The sequence below is a fragment of the Talpa occidentalis genome, unplaced genomic scaffold (genome assembly GCF_014898055.3).
Source record: "Talpa occidentalis isolate TD23 unplaced genomic scaffold, MPIMG_talOcc4v2.1 talOcc4.9, whole genome shotgun sequence".
Lineage (NCBI taxonomy): Eukaryota > Metazoa > Chordata > Mammalia > Eulipotyphla > Talpidae > Talpa > Talpa occidentalis.
In genome coordinates this window covers 49,933,203-49,955,992 of record NW_023605305.1, presented here as the reverse complement: position 1 = coordinate 49,955,992, position 22,790 = coordinate 49,933,203, and the positions used below count along the sequence as shown (strand labels likewise).

The window sequence follows — 22,790 nt, the reverse complement described above, 5'->3', positions numbered from 1 at the left end:
ACTTAGCCTCTCTGTACCTCCTATATAAATTGTGGGTGAGGGAGAGGAAAATTGCATAAGAATGGTATTTATAGCATATGGATTGAGTGAGTTAATATATTGCAACAGACACCGCAGAGTTCCACCCAGATCTTCTCCAGCTGCCACATCATCGCCCAGTTATTGGAAAAGTAGTCTGCTGATGACTCAGCTGCTCCCTCCTGATAGGGAACTGCCTCACTCAAGGTTACACCCACCCCCATCTGGGAGTAACCCCTGGCCAACAGCTGCCTAATGCAGCATGCAAAGGCCTAGTTCCTTTGTCAAAACTTCCAGTAATTTGCTGAGGCTTCAGCTATAACTGCACTGAGGGGCAGCTTTCCCCACCCCCTAAGTCTTCCCTCCTCACTTCTTTACAAATGTATGTCAGAAGATGTCCAAATAAACCTGCATGTAATCCTCTAGCTCACAGATTGTTTCTAGGAAAGCCAAGTTATAAAGCACAATGAGATTTGGCATCAAGTGAGACAAATAATGTTAGTTCTCATTATTTTATTCCTTCTTGTTTTCCCCTTTTGTTATCTCTGGTAAGTCAGAGTCAATATTACCCAGTTGCTGTGGAATGAATTGTGTTCCTTTCAAAATCCATATGCTGAAATATTAATCCTCAATCTGATGGTATTTGGAAGTGGGACCTTTGGAAGGTAATTAAACGATGAGAGTGAAGACCTCTCATCATCTAAAGGGGATAAGAGGTGACAGGAGAGATGATGTGATAAAGCAAGAATCTATTCCTCAATACCAGGAAGAGAGCCCTCACCAGGAACTGAATCTGTGGGCACCTTGATCTTGGACTCAGCTTTCAGAATTGTGTGGAAAAATTTCCTGTTGTTTGAACTACCCAATCTATGGTTGGTTGGTTTTTTATAGCAGCCCAAACTAAGATACCAGCTCTTACCAACAAAGGTACCCAGTAGTAATTTAAAGTTGTTGGTCCTTCTACAATCATTGGGATTCTTTGTGTGAAGAGGAAGAAGGCCAGGATACCTACATTGACAAGGCAGAACAGGTATTTATGCATTTACAAAGGAATATAGCTTTTTATAGTAAGGAAGTTTTTCTAAGCAGTTTTTAAACATTGTATGATTTTTATCATTAGTACTTACCTATACACCCAGCAACTAGAATTTTCCCCAGGAGTAGTACAAAGTCTGTAAGCTTATCTACAACTGCAACTCTGAGAATCAGAAAAAAGAAAGTATAACTTTGTGTTTAAATTACCTTTGTAATTTGAAATTTATGACAGCTAGTAATTCATGAGTTCATTTTGACAGGTCCTTGGCTGGAATTTTATTTGGTATTTGTTAAATGTAAGAAATTAAGGCAGAATTCAGTGATGAAGCTCTGACTTATTTTTAATGAAGCCAACAGAAGATGGCATTGTAGTACTGTGGAGTGTTATTGGTAGTATCAGCTTCTTTCTATACTTTGAGGCCTAATCGACACCCTTAATTCTAAGGATGCTGAATTTTTTCTCTGATTTTGTTTACTTAGGCTCTCTCAACTTGGGAAAGGGGAATTGGCCAGAGGCATGTACACAATGTTCATATGGGCAACTTCTTGAGTAGAGGGGATAACAAAAATGAAAAAATGCCAGTGAGTATGAAGACATAGATAGATGGTAGAAATCTAGAATAATGGTATAGAGAGAAGATTTGAATCTATCAAATTGAAAGATAATATTCATGTCTAATAAGAGCACCAATGTTTTAAATAATAATATAGGATATGATGCTCAATGTTCACCAAGTTGGCTATTGTAATGTTTGATCTAATTACTTACTTTAAAATATTTCTCATCAGCAGATTGAAAGCATCTCTCGCAGAAATGCAGAAGTTTTTGCCATATATTGCAATCTGAGGAAGACAGCGATATTCTGGAGTAAGTAACATATCCTAATAAGACCAACAGACAGGGCCTCCCCGGGGTGCAGCGGTTGAGCGCTGGGTTGCGAAGCTGCCCGCAGCCTCTGTAGTGCCAGTTCGATTCCCGGCTGCTCCCCGGCCACCAGAGGAGGGTCCCACATGGCGCGCAGACCTCTCCTGCCACCCGCTGCTCCCCTCAGCAGTGTACTTTGGTCCTTCTGCCTGCTCTGCTCCCAGCTTTGGCTCTGGTGAATTCTCTCACCCTCCCGCGCTTCTGACGGTACCCATTATTTTTAATTTATTTATTAAAAATAAATAAATCTTAAAAAAAAAAGACCAGCAGACAATCCATGCAATAACTCTGATTCCTCTTTCCAAAATCTGGGTTTGTGGGAATCCTGTATGTCCTCAATTCTATTGTATAAGCTCTTAGGATCATTGACAATAAGGTATGTTTCAGATGCTATATGCCCTTAAATGCCAAGGGGATTGCATAACATTGAAAAGGGTCTTTTTTTCTCATGAGGACATGATTTCTCTTAACTATATTGGCTAGAATTTGTTGACTGGGTTAAAAGTTACACTGTTCACATTAAAAATTACTCTCAGGAAACCCAATGCCTTTCAGTATACTTCATTCATTAATTGAGGTCCACGATAATATCACTGGAGGTAAATTAATGACTACTTGAATCACTCCTGTTGACCTTGTGTCACCAGATAATAAGAATCAGAAAGCTATAGTTGCTACATTTTAGAATTATAGTTTTGGATGTCCCACTTAAAAAAAATAACTAGAAATTTCACAATCCCATAGGAAATAAATAACAAATCCAGTTAAGTATTGTCAATGTCCACATGTTTTAAAGTGCAAAAAAAGAAACAGAACCTTCCTTAAAAATATGTAAACTCAGAACTAGAAAAATATTTTCTTCTCAAAGTGAGATATAGACTAAGCAAAGTTTTTTCTCATTAAACTATGTCAAAGGCACCCTAAGTCTTTCTTAATCTAATACATTTTTAAATAATATTTTCCTCTTCAAAAAGATACTGAAGGTAGTCCTGACATATGCATTGGATTTACAGATCCTTATTTCAACACAGTGACATATTCAACTGCATGGTGTAAAAGTACTTTTGAGATGGAAGTGTAGACATGGGAGCTGTGTTTACAAAGAAATTTAGTACATAAAAAATAGTTTACTTACCATAACATAGGCATTTCTGTTCAAAAACTTCACTGCTTTGTCTAAGCACCAGAAACAGCAAATCAGGCAGCACTGTAGGAATCTAGCAAAGTTGTTTTGGGCACCTATGAGATGATATTTGAATCTATTAATAGTTTGCAACTAAACTCTATCAAAAAAACCCTTTCAGTGGATTTAATTTTTTTTATTTGTAGCTCTCTCTCTCTCTCTCTCTCTCTCTCTCTCTATATATATATATATATAATTTACCATTTTCATAATTTTACATATAATTCAGTAACATTAAGTACATTCACAATATTGTACACTCATCTTCCATTTCCAGATCCTTCCTCATCTCAAGTAGCAACTCCATACCCATTAAAACAAACTCCTCAGTCTCCCCTTTTACTAGCCCCTGGCAATCTACATTGTATTTTCTGTCTTTATGATTGTGCCTCTTTTAGATAATTTCATGTAAGTGTAATCATACAATATTTGTCCTCTTGTGTCTTCGTTATTTCACTTAGCATAAAGTTTTCAAGGTTCATTTCATTCCTGCTGAGAGCTGAATAACATTCCCGTGTGTGTGTGTGTGTGTGTGTGTGTGTGTGTGTGTGTGTGTGACATTTTGCTTATTCTTTTACCTGTTAATGGAAATTAGAATTGTTTGTACCTCTTGGCTATTGTGAATTTGGCTATGGTAAACATTGGTGTGCAGGAATTTGTTTGAGTCCCTGTTTTGATTATGTATCTAGAAGGAGAATTTCTGGATCATGTGCAGTTCAATTTTTTCTTTTTGAGGAACTGCCATACTATTTCCCATGGGGACTATCCCATTTTAAATCCCCACCAGCAATGCACAAGGACTCCAATTTATCCTCACCTTATGAGCACTTGCAATTTTCCATTTTTTTAATATGTTTCTTTAAATGTGTGTAAAGTGTCACCTCATTATGATTTTGATTTGTATGTTTTTAATGACTAATATTTAGCATTTTTTCTTGTGTTTATTCACCATTTGTATATATTTGTCAGAGCAACATATATACAAATCCTTTGTGGGAGGGACCAAAATGGTGACATAGGAGGTTCCTGAATCTTCCTCCTCCCACAGATGCACCAAATATACAACATGGAGCAATTTCTACTGAAAGAACTACAGAAGGTAGCTGAGTGAACCCCTACATATCAGGCAACCTACATTGAAACAGCGGGAAATTTTGAGACACACTTGCATAAATCCCTTCCTTGGCACAGAACCATACAATTCAGACAGAACCTCCAACCCTCAGCTTCCTCCCTAAGGAATGAGTGGCTTGGACAGTACTTTTAAGTTTCCAAATTTTAAGGCTCCCAACTAGGGGATGGAGCTCTATATACCTATGTCTGCAAGCTACGAGTCTCAAATGACTATAGAATACAAAACCGAAAAAAAACCAGTTCTTAACAGGCACGCATGCTAATACTTATTCTGCTATTGCCCCGGAGCTTAGCACAGAAGGAACAAGTGAAAATGCCCATCATCCAGTCTTTCCCCAGGAGAGAGCTGACTGAATACTTTACAACCTGCTGCCTGAGGGTTTGTCTTCTAATTTGTGTGACGATAGGGGCTAGCTGTGATTTTTCCATGGAGCCCAAGGAGGCTAATGGACACTTCTGCTGCCTTCTCCCTCTAGCTCACTCCAATTATAAAAGTAGGTCACCAATGTCTCTCTGGAAGGAGCTTGTACACATACCTGGTGCCCAAGATTTCCCAGCTGCTGTGCAAGGGGTGGTTCCTACTTTGCATATCTTATGAGTGACAGGGGTTTAATACCCAAAATATCCAAAGAACTTATAAAACTCAATAATAAAAAAAAGCCAATTACAAAATGCAAAGAGGTTCTGAACAGACACTTCTCCAAAGAAGGTACACAAATGGCCAGTAGGCACATGAAAAGATGTTCATCACCTCCTATTAAGAAAATTTAAATCAAATCAATAAGCCACCAACTCACACTTGTGAGATGGTTATTATCTAAAAGATAAGAAACAATTTTCAGAAAGGATGTAGAGAGAAGGGAACCCTTATACACTGTTGGTGGGACTATAAATTGCTGCAGTCATTACAGAAAGCAGTATGGAGATTCCTCCAAAAGCTAAAGATAGAAATACCATATGATGCAATTATCCCACCTCTAGGTTATTTACTCCAAAAATACAAAAACACTTACTCAAAGAGAGATCTGCACCACCATGTTTATGACAGCACTATTTCCAATAGCCAACAAGAAGAAACAACCTAAGTGCCTACTGACTGACAAATGGATAGAGAAGATGTAGTATATACACACAGTTCTATCCAACTATAAAAAATGATGAAATCCTGCCTTGTGCAACAACATGGATGCAACTGCAAGGTTACTATGCTTAGTGAAATAAGCCAGATGGAGAAACATATATTTTGAGCCTGACCGGTCCTGAGCTCTAGAATTGAAATGACTTGACATCTCCACTGTGCTGTTCAAAATTAACAAGTCAAAAAAAAATTCAGGGCCTCCCCGGTGGCGCAACGGTTGAGCGCTGGGTTGCGAAGCTGCCCGCGGTCTCTGCGGAGCCGGTTCGATCCCCGGCTGCTCCCCGGCCACTGGAGGAGGGTCCCACATGGCGTGCAGACCTCTCCTGCCGCCTGCTGCTCCCCTCAGCAGTGTACTTCAGTCCTTCTGCCTGCTCTGCTCCCTGCTCTGGCTCTGGTGAATTCTCTCACCCTCCCGCGCTTCTGACTGTACCCAGTGCATGTATAAACAAAAGAAAGAAAGAAAGAAAGGAAAGGAAAGGAAAGGAAGGAAAGAAAGAAAGAAAGAAAGAAAGAAAGAAAGAAAGAAAGAAAGAAAGAAAGAAAGAAAGAAGAAAGAAAGAAAGAAAGAAAGAAAGAAAGAAAGAAAGAAAGAAAGAAAGAAAGAAAGAAAGAAAGAAAGAAAGAAAGAAAGAAAGAAAGAAAGAAAGAAAACATGCCTCTATTAAAAAAAAAAAATTCATCTTTGAAAATTTCTCATGCTGTTTCTGCATCTTAGTAAAAAAATAGCTCCTACTATTTCTCTTTTTTTTTTCCACCATATTCCTCTCCCCTCTGTTTATCATTCCTTACCCCCGTTATAGCTAAGCTCTCAAAAGAACAAGTTCTGATCTTTCCCTTCGGAAATATATCCCCAATCTGATCATTTATATGCTAATTACTTTGTCCAAATTGCAGTCAAGTTGTATCCCCCAACTCCCTGCCCCAATCTATTCTCTTCATAGATGTCAAGGAGCCTAAGAAAAGATGAATTCTGGAATCTTACCTTTAACACGTCTCTCCATATATTCTATGATATATTTAAAGAATTGGATTATTGCAAGAATTAAAGCTCCAAATGCTATGGATCCTGTGTGATATCTGGGCAAAAATAAAATGAGGATAAAAGTTAAAATATTTTACATTAACTAAAAGGATGTTGGCTAAGCAATTGATACAAGTAAAAGATGTGCAGAAAGATTGATTGGAAAGAGCTTCTTACACTCTTTTATTCAGATTGATAAAGTTCTCCATAGAGGATTTTAAAATGTGTACATCTTTCACCCTTCATCTATAGAAATGACACCAATAGTTTGCCATCATAAAACAGGATGTTTGAACCTACCAATGGAAATACTGAGCCAAGTTAATCTTTGATCTTTAATTTTTCCCTTCCCTGCTTTTTTTCCTCTTCAGTAACTTAAGGCTTTTACAAGGATATTGACCTGATAGAGATTATGAAAATGTGGCTATAAAACCAGACAAAGGCAAAGCCATAGACATCAAAGAATCTTTTTTTTTTTTCAAAAAATCTTGAATAAAACGCTGACCTTATTTGCACCTTGCACTTGAATTATAAGTACTAGATTAAATTATAGATACACTAAATATTACTGGGAAGATAGATACACGGTTCAGTGTGGATCTTACTTACCGTATGGCTCTTCCAAAGGAAGTAAAAAGTGGACATGGTGGGAGGTCGTCAGGTTTTTTCATGGTCCAGTAATAAGTTGCAAAGGCACCAGCAAGGGCGCACTGACCCAATGCAATGACAAAGTTGATAAGCCAGAGAAAGACAAATAGATTGAATATCTGGAAGGTACCGATATATTGATGGTACAGGGTCGATCCACCATAGAAAGCAAAGTTACACCGAGCCCCAGGGCAAGTTCTGGAGATATCGGTTCTATTAAAAACCTGCACTCAGGGAAAAAAAACACACACACATAGATAATATAATATTAAATGCTATTCCAAGACAATACCTTCTCTGTCTTCTTATCTTGTCTAGTCCCCTAATTGCGTGTCCTGCTTTTTTTTCCTGTACTCTTCTGTTGTTTTTCCTTTCTGTCACACATCACTTTATCAATTTCTATAATGAGCTCTGAAAAGTATCTCATTTTCCATCATAAATTTATCATTCTGCACTTACTATAATTTCACATTTATTAGTGCTGTTTTTGACCATGTCTGCTTCTTAGGTTATATAATGGGACAAATGCAGTCACACAACAATAGTACTTTCTCTTTATTCTGCCCATGTCTTTCTGTGCTTTTCTGCTAACACCTGACCTACCTCCTTTCTCCTTTCGATAGTTCTGTCCCCACTAATGCACACAGTCTCTATTTCAGCGTAATTCCTACACTGCTAGATAAAATGTAGTAGACTTTCTGTTGAAGTAAATAAATGAGAGATGTTCTTCTACTTACCTCTGGGTCACAGGTATCATTTTCAAATTTACATTGCCCCTGTGTGGTTACGACTTTATATACAGGTTCCCCTGCTGTAGCCAAGTAACTGAATGAGTCTGTTAAGGGTAAATCATTTGCTGGTAGACTGAAAGTAAATGGACATTAAAATAATGCAAATAACAACAGCCCCTTGAGTGATTAACTTTTAAAAACTCCTAATTTAATAGTTCATCCATTTTTTAGCTCAAAGTAAATAACAGATGTTAGTGACATGTAGTGGCCCTTTAAAAACAATAACATATATTGGAGCCTCCTTAGGTTGTTGCTAAGAAGAAAGGGAAATAAAACAAAATCTACCATATTTCCTATTTGAAGGGAAATTCAATAAGTATATTGAAACTCTTAGAGATTGGCAAAAATAAATAAATAAATAAATGAAAGGAGTTATTTCTCTAGGAGATTTCTCTTCCCAAAGTGGAAAACTCTGGGCACAAATTCCCAGTTTTTGATTAGTAGTGTGGACCTAGATTTTAAAGAGGTCCGTTCAAAGGATACATTGCTATCACAGCCCAGTATGAAATGCAGATTGAGAGGAAAATGAAAGTCAAAAATGGATAAAATAATGTAGTAGGGATATATCCAATGGCTCTGAAATAAAATAAATAGTTAAAAATCAAAATGATCCAGAACTGTAATTTCTCAATTAAAATTTTATGTTAGAACTAGAAATAAATCTTAACTGAATTAGTTCTAAGAACAGTGGTAATAACAACTGACACTTTTTTACTGATCATTTTGGCATAGTGTTGGTTTCAAAATTTTATTTATTTTTCATGAATTAGAGACATTCAAGTAGTGTTCATGCTTGATTCATGCTAAAGTTCACTAAGTTCTTCTTTTAATTCATAAATATTTGATACAGTATCATCATGATATGTTTTCCTTTCCTTTAGATGCTTAGTCTTTTAAAATTGGAAGGGACCTTGAAGATCATCTAATCAAGTGTGAAAATCCCTTCCTAATTCAGAAATCCCTTCTGTATAATCTTCAAAATCTATTCATTAGCCTCTGTGACCACATTGAGTGATAAGGAACTTGTTTATTTTTTTTTTTTATACAACTCAACTTATTCTAATTTCTTAACAACCCTAGTATTGGAAACTCTATTTAAAGTTCTTCTGCCTTTTAACTTATACCTGCTACCTTCTGGAAAGGAAATCAACTACCTTCTCCATACAGCAACACTTAAAGTAACTTTTTATTCTTTTCTTTCCTCCAGGATTATAAATTCTTTGATATTTCTCCATAAGACAGGATTTCTGAAATGTTCACCATCCTTCTTGCTTTGTTCCAAAATACTTCTGAATAATCTTTTCAGTATGACACTGGAACAAAACCAATAGTGTTTGATACTAGCCCTAAAGAACTGGTGACACTATACCCATCTCTTAATGCCTTGACACATCTTAGATTTCTTTTGCAGTTCCCTTCTTCACTATTTAAGTTCTTTTCTCCTTTCTCCAAACACTGATGTTTACTGAATAATTGGACATCCTTGTGTTTACCTAGTATTCTCACACCCTTTGTAGTTCTTAATTTTCCCTTGAGCAAACCATCAACTAGTCACAGTTGGAAGGTTTTTCTCACACACACACACACACACACACACACACACACATGCACACATGCACATACATTTAGAAGGTAATAGTAGGACAAGTTATAATGAATTGCATATATCATATTATTTCAGAAATATATTCAGCAAATCAGTAGGTATTTTTGGTGAGTGACAGGGACTTCAGTTTTTGTCTGAAGGAGAGAGTTTAACAATTTAAACCACTGGCTTCAGATGGCACTATTATTATTAGAGATGGCAATACTGTTAAAATAATTCTTAAGACTATTTAAAATAATTTGGTTCTTTGTCATTGGCAACTTTGTTTTTATCATTTGAAACAGATAACATGTTTTATTGGCTAAGCATAATGCTTTCTTTGTTTTTTTTCCAAGCATTATTCAAAAATTTGAAGTATTATCTTCAAGTGACCTTTTGGAATAGTTTGCAAACTATAGGTAATTACCTCACAGCATGAATTTTATGAAAAGTGTAGTGTTTATTTTATAGTATTTTCAAATAAAAATATAATGTATTACTGAATTAAGAGTAGAAGATACAAAATGTATAGTCTGGTGCTACTACGATCAATTATTTTGTCTATAGAAAATTTCGTTACTCATATAGAAATGGTAATAGCATATAATTGACTTTACAGGATTATGGTGATTTAAAGTTCTATAAATGATCTCAAGCATTAATTTTAACACATGAGTCAGTATGGGAATAACACAGTATGTAATATAACTAAATTTTATGTAGTACTTGATCACTTACTTTCACATATGTTATTCTTCTAGCATAAATTTGGTGTTTAAAAAGGGCTAATACATAGACTTTTAACCTTATTTTAACCTCTGATAATTGAAGGTTGATGATATTGAAAGACTGACTTATTAGCATGGCTTTTCTAATATGTGGTATTAGATCTTAAACAAGTCTTCAATGGAGAGCAGATTTTCTTAACAAGTCTTCTTAAAGGAAATAATAGTCTGGGGCATCAACACAATGGGCAGAAACTGACTGGAATGACTGGTACACATATTCAAGTCTCTCCATCAGGGTCTTACTTGCTCCCTTCCTTCAGCAGGGCTATGGAGATGCGAATTCGGTCCCTGAGGAAAATCAGCATGATGATAACAAGCACTTCAAGGATGCAGAGTGCTATCACTTTAAACAGAAAAAAAAAAAAATCACATGTGATACAAAACAATCCAAAACGCAAACTTTCTCTGCAAAAAGTTACAACAGAGCATCATGATCAATTCCGACATGTCATAATTTTAACAAGAATACCAATATTAGAAATTCTCTTTCACAACCTCCAAGAAGTGCTAGTAATCTAAACAGAAATGTTTAGCTAGAGTCTGCACAATTCAACTGGACAGTCTTCATTTTATTTATATAAACATTCCACATCATTTACAGAAATGACAGAATAAGCATGGGAGAAAGAAAGGAAGAAAGATGATTTAAGTAGCTCTATCTTAGATGTTTCATGCTTACTTCATTGAGTAAGTGAATTATTACAGAAGAAAAATTTTGAGCCATCTACCCTGCTCACAGCACCTCTCAATTAATTGATCTTGTTGATTGCAAGGGCAGCCTCTTAGCTGCCACACTTTTACTTGCGACCCCACCCATCATAGCCATCATAAATCAGTGTAAACCCAGCATGAGTTGTCTAGTAAAAGTCTCAAATTTACAACCAAGGAAATCTTGTTCAGTTTCACATTGAAATTTATATAGCTCATCAAGTAAATATTATACAAACATAATAGGTTGTGTCAAAATAATCTTTATGTTAAGTAAATGAATCTGCAAAGATAAAATGAAGTGTATTATATGGGTATCAGGAAAGAAGAAAGAGAAGAAATCTTGATATGTTTTTGTTTTTTTGTGTCCTGGATCCAGGCACAACTGAAAATCCAGTTAGCTGTCTTTTTATATTTTTGAATTAATAAGGCACTTATATGTTGTTATAACAAATGCCTTGCCCCGAGCTTGTTCCAATTTTCTTTTCTTATCAGCTAACTTGAATTGATTTCTGTCTACTTGAAGGCAAATAGTTTTAATTATTATATCTCATTAATTCTAAGACACACCTTTAATTTAGTAATAACTTTTTAGGAAAAGTAAAAATATCCTTTATTAAATATCTACTCATTGATTTTAAGATGCTTCCTGACTACAAAGAGGTCAAAAAGTCAAAAGGTGTGAAATCTAAAATAATGAAATACAGAATTCTAAATAACATAAACTGAAATTTCAAAAGGAACTTAATGGAAAGTTAAATTCCCACCCATGAAAGGATATCTTCAATAAAATCCTTAATAGGCATTTATTCTACTCATGCCTGAACATCTCCAGTGATGGGGAATTCATTATTTCATTCTATGGTTATACAACTAATATTCCGATGTTACACACACATCCTGGAATTATATCTCAAAATATGTAGAAATCATTTAACCCAGAGATATGGGAGGATCTTAGCATTCTTGTACATTTGATTAGTTTAAAATACTAAATTGAGTCCAAAAATAGTAGATGCAACTATATTAAGCTGAAATCACTATCTTTGGATAAACTAAGAGTGTGAGATATATCAGGATTTCTTCATTTTCTGAAATTGCTTTGATGAAAATATAGTATATTAAACTTCCACCTTTATAGAATTATATACACAAAATATTATGTTACAGAAATTTATCTTTCTTTTGAACTTATATTGGCTTATATCCCTTCCTTGTATTTGAATGAGAGAAAAATATTGAAACATATTTATAGCAGCTAGTATAATTATAACTTCAGAGGAGGAGAGTAGGATAATTGATAGCAGAAATGAGAACAGAGCCTTCTCCTAACACAATTCAAGACTCATAAAGATTATTGTTTTTGTATGTGTAACTTTTCTTATTTCCAGTGTCTGTGCCAATGAGTGTAATTTCACAAGTAGGCCCTTGCATCTGTTTCCTAGAGTTTTGTCCAGATACAGAGCAAATAATCAATATATGAGAAATGGTTTATGAAAATTGAGGCTCCTTTGAGGAAAGATTAGTATTGCTAGACTTGAAAATAGAAGCAAATTCTGTGTTATCATCCCCAAAATACATCTCAGTTATTCCAATGGCAGTTTCTGATCATCTCGATGAGTTTTGTGTGGAAGGCCCTTAAGACTCAGCAGATGACCACTGAACTTGTAACTAAGAACCACTGGAGAGTAAAACTAGATAAAGACTTCATGATGGATGAAACTCATCATCTTTAGAAATGATGGCTAACAGTAAGAGGATTGCTGAGGGGATATGGAATCCCTCAAATTAAGGGAAAAGTGATGAGGAGGAAAGTACTAAGATGCCGGATGTTTATGGTTAATTTCATAGCCTAAAAACAGAATTTTTTTACAGCATATTTGAAAAATGTTACATGAAGGGAACTAAGTTTGCATGAGAGCTAGAAATAGGGAGGCAAAGAACAAAGACTTAATTTTTTGATCTAACACTACCAAAGGTAAAGAGAAAACTAAATGTGGCAGACAAAGGAATCTAGTCGGGGTTTCTGGGCTGCAAAACTTAAGCATGGTATGAGCCTAAAGAAGCAGCTGTCAATAGTACCCTAGGCCCTCTGCTAAAAAAGCTCCTCAGAAGTAATGTATGCCTTGATCCAAGAAAATGTTGTCCTGCTTGGGAAATGTCTGCATACTGGTCTCAGGGAGAGTATCCCAATAGTGTAAACAAATCAAATGGTGACATAAAGTGAGCCTGTCTTGGAAACATGATGGCTTCTGTGTGAAGTGGCAAAATCAAGTTTTCAAATTTAGAGTGGTAGGATGCATACCTGAAATCATGATGCCCCCCCAAGATACTGCTCCCCTCTCAGCACTCTCTGGGACTCCTTACCAGGCTTTCTTGAATATATCTTTCCTGACTCTCTAATTTCAACAATACAAAGATGAATTTTTTAAAGCAACGTCTAGTTAGAGGTTATTTTTAAAATCTTGATTAAAGAACATGAATCTCTGTGTAAGAGTACAAGGAATATTATAACCATTCTAAGAATATAAGGTTAAAGCCATCTCTGAATTCATCTTGCTTTAAAAATTGTTGTTACTATCACCCTTGATATTTCCTTTAAAATACCTTCTTGGATATTAAGCTTTAAAGTTCCACAGCCAAGCCATTTTAAGTTGAAGGCAAATAACTTGAGATCATTGTAAAGTAACATTTTCTTAGATTATATGCTAATTTTCCCTCCATAACTTTCCTACTTAATGTAGCTAGTAGGATTATAGACACATTTATATAATGACTAGTAATAAGTATAATTAACAGGTTACACAAACCTAAGTTTCCCTTTAGACAAAAGAAATGCTTTCTCAATATTGTAATTTTAATAAAACAAATTTTTAAAATCCACTCACTAAATGCAAACCACGTCTGTTTCAGTTGAAAGTACATGCTTAAGTCAATCTGAAGCCCGATGTCATATACAGTTAACTGAGAGTTTGGCTTTCCCTGAAGTTTGCAGTATTGCTGATAACAGTGCCATATTCCTTGAAAAGGAAAGAAAAACAGACTAATATGAAATGTTATTTTCTGAGATATAAGCTATACACTTAGCACGTGTATCTACAAGAAACTAATTAGCATGGTCATTTCTACAATGGCAAAATTCATATATACACAGTAAATTTTTTGCATCTAAGAATTTAAATATACTACTGTAATAAATATCAATATTTTCAGGATTTGTCTAATATCATGGCAAAATCTTGCCTTAAATGTCCTTTGACTATCGGCCTCCCTGGTGGTGCAAGGGATTAAGATGCAACCTATGAAGCTATCTGCAGCCACTGTAGCACAAGTTTGATCCCCAGCTAGGGAGCTACCCAGATGGCGCAGCAGACCTCCCCTGACTCACCCACTGCTCCCCTCAGCAGTGTATTTCAGTCAGTCTGCCTTTTCTGTTCCCCACTCTGTCTCTGGTGAGTCCTCTCACCCTCCCACACATGTGGCCTGTACCCCGGTTCTTACATAGATAAATCTTTTAAAAAATGCTTATAAAAATAATGAAAAAATAAAATGTTAAAAAATCTTTTGACTAGAAACAACCTTTATGACCATCAATAGGAAATGATTAAACAAATTATGCTAGAATGCTCTACTGCTATGTAAAGAAAACAGAGTCTAGTAATATGATCTCTCTGATATTTTAAGTGAAAAGAACAAGGTACAAAATTATATTAAAAATATGCTCTTATTAGTACAGTAAAGAAAACAATATATATTTGTTCTTCCTTCTATCTTAAAGAAGAAAACAAAAAAATTCTACTCTTTCTCCATCCATAGACCAATTTCTTGTTCCTCATAGTATAAAGCTCTCCAAAATAGCCATTTATATTTTCTGTTTATAATTTCTCTCCTCCCACCCTCTAATAATCTACTCTAATCAGACCTCTCCCTCATTATTCTACCAACTCTATCTCTCCACATTTCTAAATCCAAAGTCAGTTTTCATCTTTGTTAACCTCTGAGCCAGATTTGACAAGGTAGATCAATCCCTCCTTTCTTCATAGGCTTCTAGAACATCATTTCCTTTTTGTTTTCAAAAAGAACTGTTCAATTCCAGTTGTTTTGCTGGTCCTGTCTTTCTCCCTGGTCATTAATGTCAGAAGAAGTCGGAGCTCAGTCTATGCTGCAATCTTTACCCATTTTCATGTCTCATGCCTCTAACAATCCTGACTCCTAAATATGTTTCTTAAATTAGCTCTTTTCTCCCTCAAAGTCAGACTGCAGATTCAACTGCAGATTTAACATCTTCATTTTCATGCCTCAAACTCAATAAACATTTCAAAATCAACATGTCCAAAATTAAACTTCCAATCAATCCCATTTCCACACCAAGCCTGATCCACTCCAACCATCCTTATCTCAGTTGATGGTAACTCCACCTTTCTAATGGTTCAGGTTGAAACCTTTGAAGTCATTTTTGAATTCTTACTTTCCCTCATGAGTTGCAGTCAGTCCATCAGGAAATTCAGTTAGTTCTACATTAAAAAAAAAAAAATCTGCCTATTCTCATTGCTATCATTTTGGCTGAGTTTTACTCATTTATACCAGGATTACTGCAATAGCCTTCCTACTGGTCTCACTGATTCTACTGTATAAAAAAAATATTTATGTATTTTTACATCATTGTTCATTTTGTACAAGGTTTGATTGCTCTTCTCAGGTGTTGCTCCCATAAAATTACCACCACCAAGATACCTGTGAACCATCACCACAGACTCTTGTGTTCCTCCCTCCTGTTTTGATCCCTTTTCCTGCCCCCCTCCCCTGATGAATGTCTCCAATTTATAGTTTGACTGCTAGTTTTGTCTCCCCCTCCCCCCCATGGATCCCTTGTATGGTTTCCCTATATTCTTCCTATAAGTGAAACTGTTCAATATTTTTCTTTTTCCTTCTGATTTATTTCACTGAGCACAATCCCTTCCAGCTCCATCCATGTTGCTGCGAATGGCATGTTTATCTTTTTTGATTGCCAAGTACTATTCCATTGTGTATATATATATATATACCACATCTTCTTGATCCAGTCATCTGTTTGGGGGCATTTATGTTGTTTCCCTATTTTAGCTATTGTGAGCAGTGCTGCAATGAACACAGGATTGCAAGTATCCTTTCGAATTAATGTCTTTGTGCCCTTTGGGTAGTTTCCGAAGGAGTGGAATTGTGGGGTCATATGGTAGATCCATTTTTAGTAATTTGAGGGTCCTCCACATGGCTTTCCATAGTGGATGGATCAGTCTGCATTCCTGTCTCATTGCTTCTACTCTTGCTTCACTACAGTTTCTTCTCTACCCAGGGGCTTCAGAGCCCTGCAATGCCTCTCCATTTCACTCAGAGTAAAAGGCAAGATCTGATAATAACCTACGTGTTTCTGACTTTCATGAATTCTATAACCTTCTTTTAATTTTCCCCTTTACTCTGCATACACCCACCCATTCTATACATTTCTTCAATATACCCTGCCTTTGGCCTTTGTTCTAGTTGTGCTCATGGTATAGATCTTTCCCTTAACTCCAGTGGCTAATTCTATGGCCTCCTTTAAGGGTTTTCTTAGATCTCTTTTCAAAAAGGCCTACCCTGCTAATATAATTTGCACTCTTTGCTCTAACATGATAGACTCAATCCCCTTTTCCTGTTCCACTTTTTCTTCTTTCCATAGCAAACATCACCTTCTGACAGATAATTTGTTTAGGTTATAAACATCAGGAGAGTAAGAACATCTCTGCCTTTTGTTTACTGCTATATCTCAAAAGCCTAGAAAAATACCTGTACATGGAAGTAGCTACTTGATATTTGTTGAATGAACAAATAAAAGAATGAAAGACTAGATATGGATGTCTCTTCCCTTATTTTTCTTGGTATAGTTAGAACTTCCTATATCTATGGATTCATATCTTTTATCAATTCTAGAAAATTCTCAGCCAATAACTTTCAAATATACTGATAGGTCCTACTAGGTCCTACTCAACCTATTCTCTAGTTCTCTTATCCACACCACCATATTCTGATCCTTTATCAGATTCTGCTATATTTTGGATAATTCAAATTAATCTTCCCATTTATCAATGCTCTATTTTGCTATTTATCAATGCAATGTTTAATCTATTATTTTACATTCTATTTGGTTCATCTTCATGCATGCCTGGACATTTATTGATGATTTCTTATTTTTTAAATTCCATCACTAATTTTTAAACATTTTATACATGGTTTTCCACATTATTTATTGATTTCCTTATCTGGTATATTGGGATAGTCCCATGTTCTGATCTCTTGTTTATGGTTTCTGCTGTTTCTCACAAAAAGACAATGTCCTTGTATGTTTGGTCCTCTTTGATTGAGACCCAAACTATATGTGACTTAAACTTTGGGCATTTTTATCTAGAAGGGTTATCCACTTGTTTCTCTTGGCAGCCAAAGAGTACTACCAAACTGGGGTCACTGTACATGCTTTTCTGGATTCTGGATGTAGTCCAGGAGTTTCAGGTCTGATCCCCTCCCCTGCTGCTGGCCCTGAAATAAGCCTCCTGATGGAAGCACTGGTGTGGGCTACCCAGTGTTTCACACTTGCTATCAGTTCATTTCCCTACTTTAATTTGAGCTCGAGGTTTCTTTCTCTTTCAGGGAAATTTCCTTTATTTCCTGAAATTCATAAAAAACAATAAACTGTATAAGACAATACAATACTTTTTTATGTCATTATTTTATAGCAAGATGGTATGTCACACTACTTAGCTGGTGGGGATGTGAAAGTCTCAGCAGTGTTTTCCTATTTCTTTTACTATTATTTTCCTTCTCCTGTCCTAGCTTTTTTCTTTCAAGGTATCACTCCTATGTTTCAAGTCCTCTTTCTTCAACATTACTCCTACATGACAAGAACAAGAGAGACTATTTGTTGAAAAATTACTATATGCTAGGCTTCTTTTTGAGTGCTTTTATGTGCTCTATTTTATTTAATACAAGTTCTGATTGTATAGCTGTGGAATCTCTGAATTAGAGAGACTATGTACTTGCAGAGAATCACACAGTTAATATGTGATGGATCTGGAACTGGGTCTTTTTCAATCTCCAAATCTGTTTTTGTTACCTGGTGTTCTATCTTCTCCCGTGTAACTATTAACTTGGATACCTGCCCACACACAGTCTGGCTTTTTCTCTGCTCAGTATGGCACATTCACATTGTCCCTTGTCCTAGGAACTAAGCTAATGTCTACATGCCATTGGTTTCTCATGATATCAAAAGCTGGCTGTCCAAGATAGTAGCAGAGGCCACTCACATACAGTTTTACTTATACTTCCTGATCTAGTTGGACACTTCACCACCCAATGAATAGCTCCAAGCTTACATGGAGTTTAGCGCTACCTAGGGAGTCAATAGGGGGCTGAACTTCATTGTCCTACCTGCACTTTTTATAAATTGACCATCTATTCCCCTTTTGTTGCTTTGAGATTAACACTATAACCCAGTCTCAGATTTTTCTTGCTTCTTAAGACAAATCAGTGAAACATTCATAGACATTGTTTCTCTCTCCTTCTTTGATGACAATAAAAGAGTGATTGAATCACATGCACAGACTGACAGTGACAAAGGGAAGGGGTTATTTTGAGCAAAAAGAGGAAATACAAATAATTTTAAACAAAATGCTTTCTTGGGAGTTTCTGATTAGGGAGCTACAGTTCTTGTGTCATCTACCAGCCTGACCCACCTCTTCATGGGCAATTACACAGGAGGAGCTGATAAGGAGAACCTGAAGAGACTTGAATGACTGTCTAGAAATGCACTGAGGATAACAAAGATGACCAAAACAATATTCAACACACAAGGAGCACTGACTGTATTCCAGGCACTGTTCTAAAGGCTTTATATTCATTATCTTGTTTAGTCCTCACAATCTTGTGATATAGAGATACCATTATTGTGTAGATGTTATGGATAAGGAAACTGGGTCTTAATGAGCAGCATTTTCAAAGTCACTCAGTTACATGTCCTGGAGCTGGGATTAGAACTCAAGCTAACTACCAACTACCAGTGGGAACTCCACTGCATTCTTAAATTGATTTGTGTAAAGCTCTCCTTCCAGTGCCAGAAACAGGAAATTGCTATGGTCAATACAAATGGTGTTATAGGGAAATTCCTTCTTTTGATTTTGAGCTGATAAACTTCTTTGGAATCTTTGAGAAACTTCTCAAACATTCAAGTATTGACCTATACATTTGTTAAAAGACAGAAAGTATGTGCTATACTGTTCTTTAGGAGAAACTTTAGTTCCTTTTTTTAGTGTTCACACTATGTAACAATACTGCTTTAGCAGGACTTGAATTAGTGGTGAGATTTCAACTTTGTAATAGGTAATTCTCTATCCAATGAGTGTAATTCAAAATATTTGCCTCTAGAGGGTGATACCTCATTATGGAGTAATGGCCAATTACAAAAACATGTGACAGAACAGGGATTTAAAGTACCAAGTTGAAAGGGAAAAACAGATCACACTTTAACTATGCAGAGCTGGCTTTTGATCAGGTAGAAAAACTAAAGGAATAAAAAGATTTCACTGAAATATTTTTCATTAACCTAAAAGGGATTCTTTTTATCTCCTTTTTAATTTTGATTTTAACCTGAGAATCTTCCTTGGAATCTTTTGAGAAGCTTCTCAAACATTCAAATATTGACCTATGCATTTGTTAAAAGACTGAAAGGATGCTTCCATAAGTGCTATACTTTCACCTCACAGCACGAGGTGTGAGAAAAAAGGCTGGTAGGCAAAAATAATAGAACTTTTTTGGGGGGGCATTGACCACATGCTGGATTTTTGTTTGTTACTGCAGTTATTTTAGTTACAACACTGAATATGTTATAGCTGTATAGATTCATATCACTTCGAATGTATGTTACCACAACACACCAACCACCAAGGCACCCATCGTCCTTCACCACAGTCCAGGAGGCTCCTTCTATCCCTTGCTCCTACTCCTTCTCCCCCTCTAGTTACAGTAGCATTAGTCTTACAGCAGGATTTCAAGTGTAGGCTTGGTTTTGTCTATTCCTTTGCTTATTTCTTTATAAGAATAGAACATTTAATAGCACTTATTTTAAGATAAATAAGTTAAAGACACAAAATATGCCAAATTAAATACTTTTGTTAACACTTTTTGGGGTAAAGAATAACTAAATTCACTGCAAATAAAATGCTTTGTGGTGATTGGTAATGGCAACTGAAAATAAAGTTTTGATAGTGAAGATTTTAAGATGGGTAATACCTACCATAGCCTATAATTCCAATTACACCCAACACGAAGACCCAGAAGAGGAATCCAGCTGTATACCTCAGGAGTATCACAAACAGCCAACTGAGGAACATGGCGATAGTGAAGCCACTAGAGGATAATATGCACAATAAAACAAGGGTCAAAAGTGCTAAGCTTATCAAAAAAGCAAGACAACATTTTTCTCTGTTCAAAATGATTCTTAGATTATCTTCTTTTACCTAGACACAGAAACATTTAAAAAGTATAATTAGGGCCTTCCTGGTAGCCTAGGATGCTATTACCTCTATGGCCTGAGTTTGATCCCTGGCCAGGGAGCTAACCCACATATGGCACAGCAGACATCTCCCTGTATCACCTGCTGCTCCCCTTAGTAGTATATTTCAGTCATTCTGCCTGTTCTGCTCCCCACTCTGTCTCTGGTGAATCCTCTCACCTCCTCCCTTGCCCCGAACCTCTGCCCTACACCCTGATTCTTCTACACACAAAAAAGTATAAATAATGGTTTCTATTAACTTTAATATAGAAGAATAGAACATCAGAGACCTTCTACATGTGTCACCTATGTATGCCCAGGTCAATCACAGTCCAGTATCAATCATTATTCAAGAAAAGCACAATTCCACCAACCTACAATTTTGACCTCTCTGCCACAGTAACCAACTTTAATTTTTTCCTTATTACAGGAAGTCATACACTGTAAAATATATTCAAATTGAATCTGTGCTGCTCTATATACCTGGTAATTAATAGAAATCTTCTGCAGTATGACTGTCTAGAATAGTTAGAATCTAGAACTGTCTAGAACAAGGGAATAGTTTGGGGCAGAAAGACAAGAGAAATAACTGACCCACACAGCTACTGAATCCATGACTTTGTAGTTATTATCACCATAGCCTAATTAACTCTAATAATTGGTGATGCCTGATGTTACCACACATCTATTTGGAGCAATGATAAGGCTTTTGTTTTTCCTGGGCAATGTAATTTTACGATGCAATCAAGAGCATAACTATTTTCCTTCTGTTTTAATTCCTTTCTGGGATTTGATAAGCTACTAGAGATACTTCTGTTCCTTACTCCACAACATATATCCAAATTAAAGTCCTGTTGGATTCTTTTTGATAATTTCATCAAAGCAAATTCATTAAACTTGGGAAATTCATTGATGTTTCTATTAAAAATGGACATCTCTAGCACTATCAGCAAGTTTCCAAATGTAGCAACAGACAGAGACTGGTACAATTATTGATTTTATTATCTTTAAGTGTTATCTTTAGAAACAAAATCTTAATAATCATTATCAATGGATAGATGACAACATGGTATCAAAGTACCTTTTCAAGTCACAATTTTGCAGAGTCTATGATTTAACTTCAGAAGCCACTCCCTTATAAAATCAGAGATACTTTAATATTTACTGATATGGTTGAGGGATTATTCTTTGGTATAATTCAAAAATTGTAGGAACTATAGCTATTCATTTTTTGTCTTTTAAATTCCAGCATAAAATTCTACAAATATTATTACTTACATATGATACATTTTTTACTTTATTAAACAGCTGATAGCTATCTACTATCTACCTTATTCCCCTGGAGTTTTGTTCCCTTACTGTTTCTTGAATCTATATTTTCTATGCATCTTCTATTTTCTTAGAACTATACCATGAGAGGGTCTTCCCTGTGGCGCAGCAGTTGAGTGCTGGGCTGCGAAGCTGCCCGCAGCCTCTGCAGAGCCAGTTCGATCCCCGGCCACCGGCGAGGGTCCCACATGGCGCGCAGACCTCTCCTGCCACCCGCTGCTCCCCTCAGCAGTGTACTTCAGTCCTTCTGCCTGTTCTGCTCCCTGCTCGGGCTCTGGTGAATTCTCTCACCCTCCCGCTTTTCTGACTGTACCCAGTGCTTGTATAAGTAAATAATCTTTGGGGGGAAAAAAAAGAAAGAACTATACCATATGTTAGGATTTAGGAAAATAAAGGTGAGTGAGACATATTTACCATGGTAAAGAACTTATAGTTTATTGAATGAAAAAAGACAGGTATATAAAATACAAAATTGTAAGTGCTCTATAAAGATAGCCATCTGTGTGTATGTATAGGTGTTGATACACATTCATACACACACACACACACACACACACACAATGGGTCTGAGGAACAGAGAGGGAAGTAACTGGTAACTTCTGGGGAAGTCACCAAAGGCTTCCTAAATGACACAAAAGTTGATTTTGGATGAGATGGAGTTTCATAGGAAACAAAGGATATGCTGGGAATGTACAAAAGTATGGGGGTGGGTGTGGCAGTCTAGGAGTGGTTGTACTATTTGATGTGTTTAGAATATAGGGTTAATCAAGAGACATGAGTAGAGATGAATCTGGGAAACTAAGTTGGGTCAGGCTGTAAAGGGCATTGTAAGAACATGAAGATGTGTTCACTGTGTTCTTTGATTTCTATAAAAATAGATAATCTTATGGTATTAGAAGATGACACGGGAGCCAGATAGTAATGACCACCT

The 22,790-nt window shown here is 36.1% G+C and overlaps 1 protein-coding gene across 8 annotated transcripts in view; it reads right to left on the bottom strand.

The window, feature by feature from the left end:
• SLC44A5 (solute carrier family 44 member 5) overlaps window positions 1-22,790 on the bottom strand; it is a 318,856-nt gene that overhangs the window by 8,434 nt on the left and 287,632 nt on the right. For all 8 annotated transcript variants that reach the window (XM_054690895.1, XM_037499626.2, XM_054690901.1 and 5 more), the window contains 11 exons: window positions 20,273-20,385; window positions 13,863-13,994; window positions 10,510-10,609; window positions 8,377-8,469; window positions 7,840-7,927; window positions 7,064-7,326; window positions 6,416-6,510; window positions 3,114-3,217; window positions 1,823-1,896; window positions 1,146-1,216; window positions 938-1,026 (listed from right to left, as the gene is read on the bottom strand). In XM_054690895.1, the coding sequence (XP_054546870.1) occupies window positions 938-1,026; window positions 1,146-1,216; window positions 1,823-1,896; window positions 3,114-3,217; window positions 6,416-6,510; window positions 7,064-7,326; window positions 7,840-7,927; window positions 8,377-8,469; window positions 10,510-10,609; window positions 13,863-13,994; window positions 20,273-20,385 (1,222 nt within the window). The remainder of the gene's footprint in view (window positions 1-937; window positions 1,027-1,145; window positions 1,217-1,822; window positions 1,897-3,113; window positions 3,218-6,415; window positions 6,511-7,063; window positions 7,327-7,839; window positions 7,928-8,376; window positions 8,470-10,509; window positions 10,610-13,862; window positions 13,995-20,272; window positions 20,386-22,790) is intronic.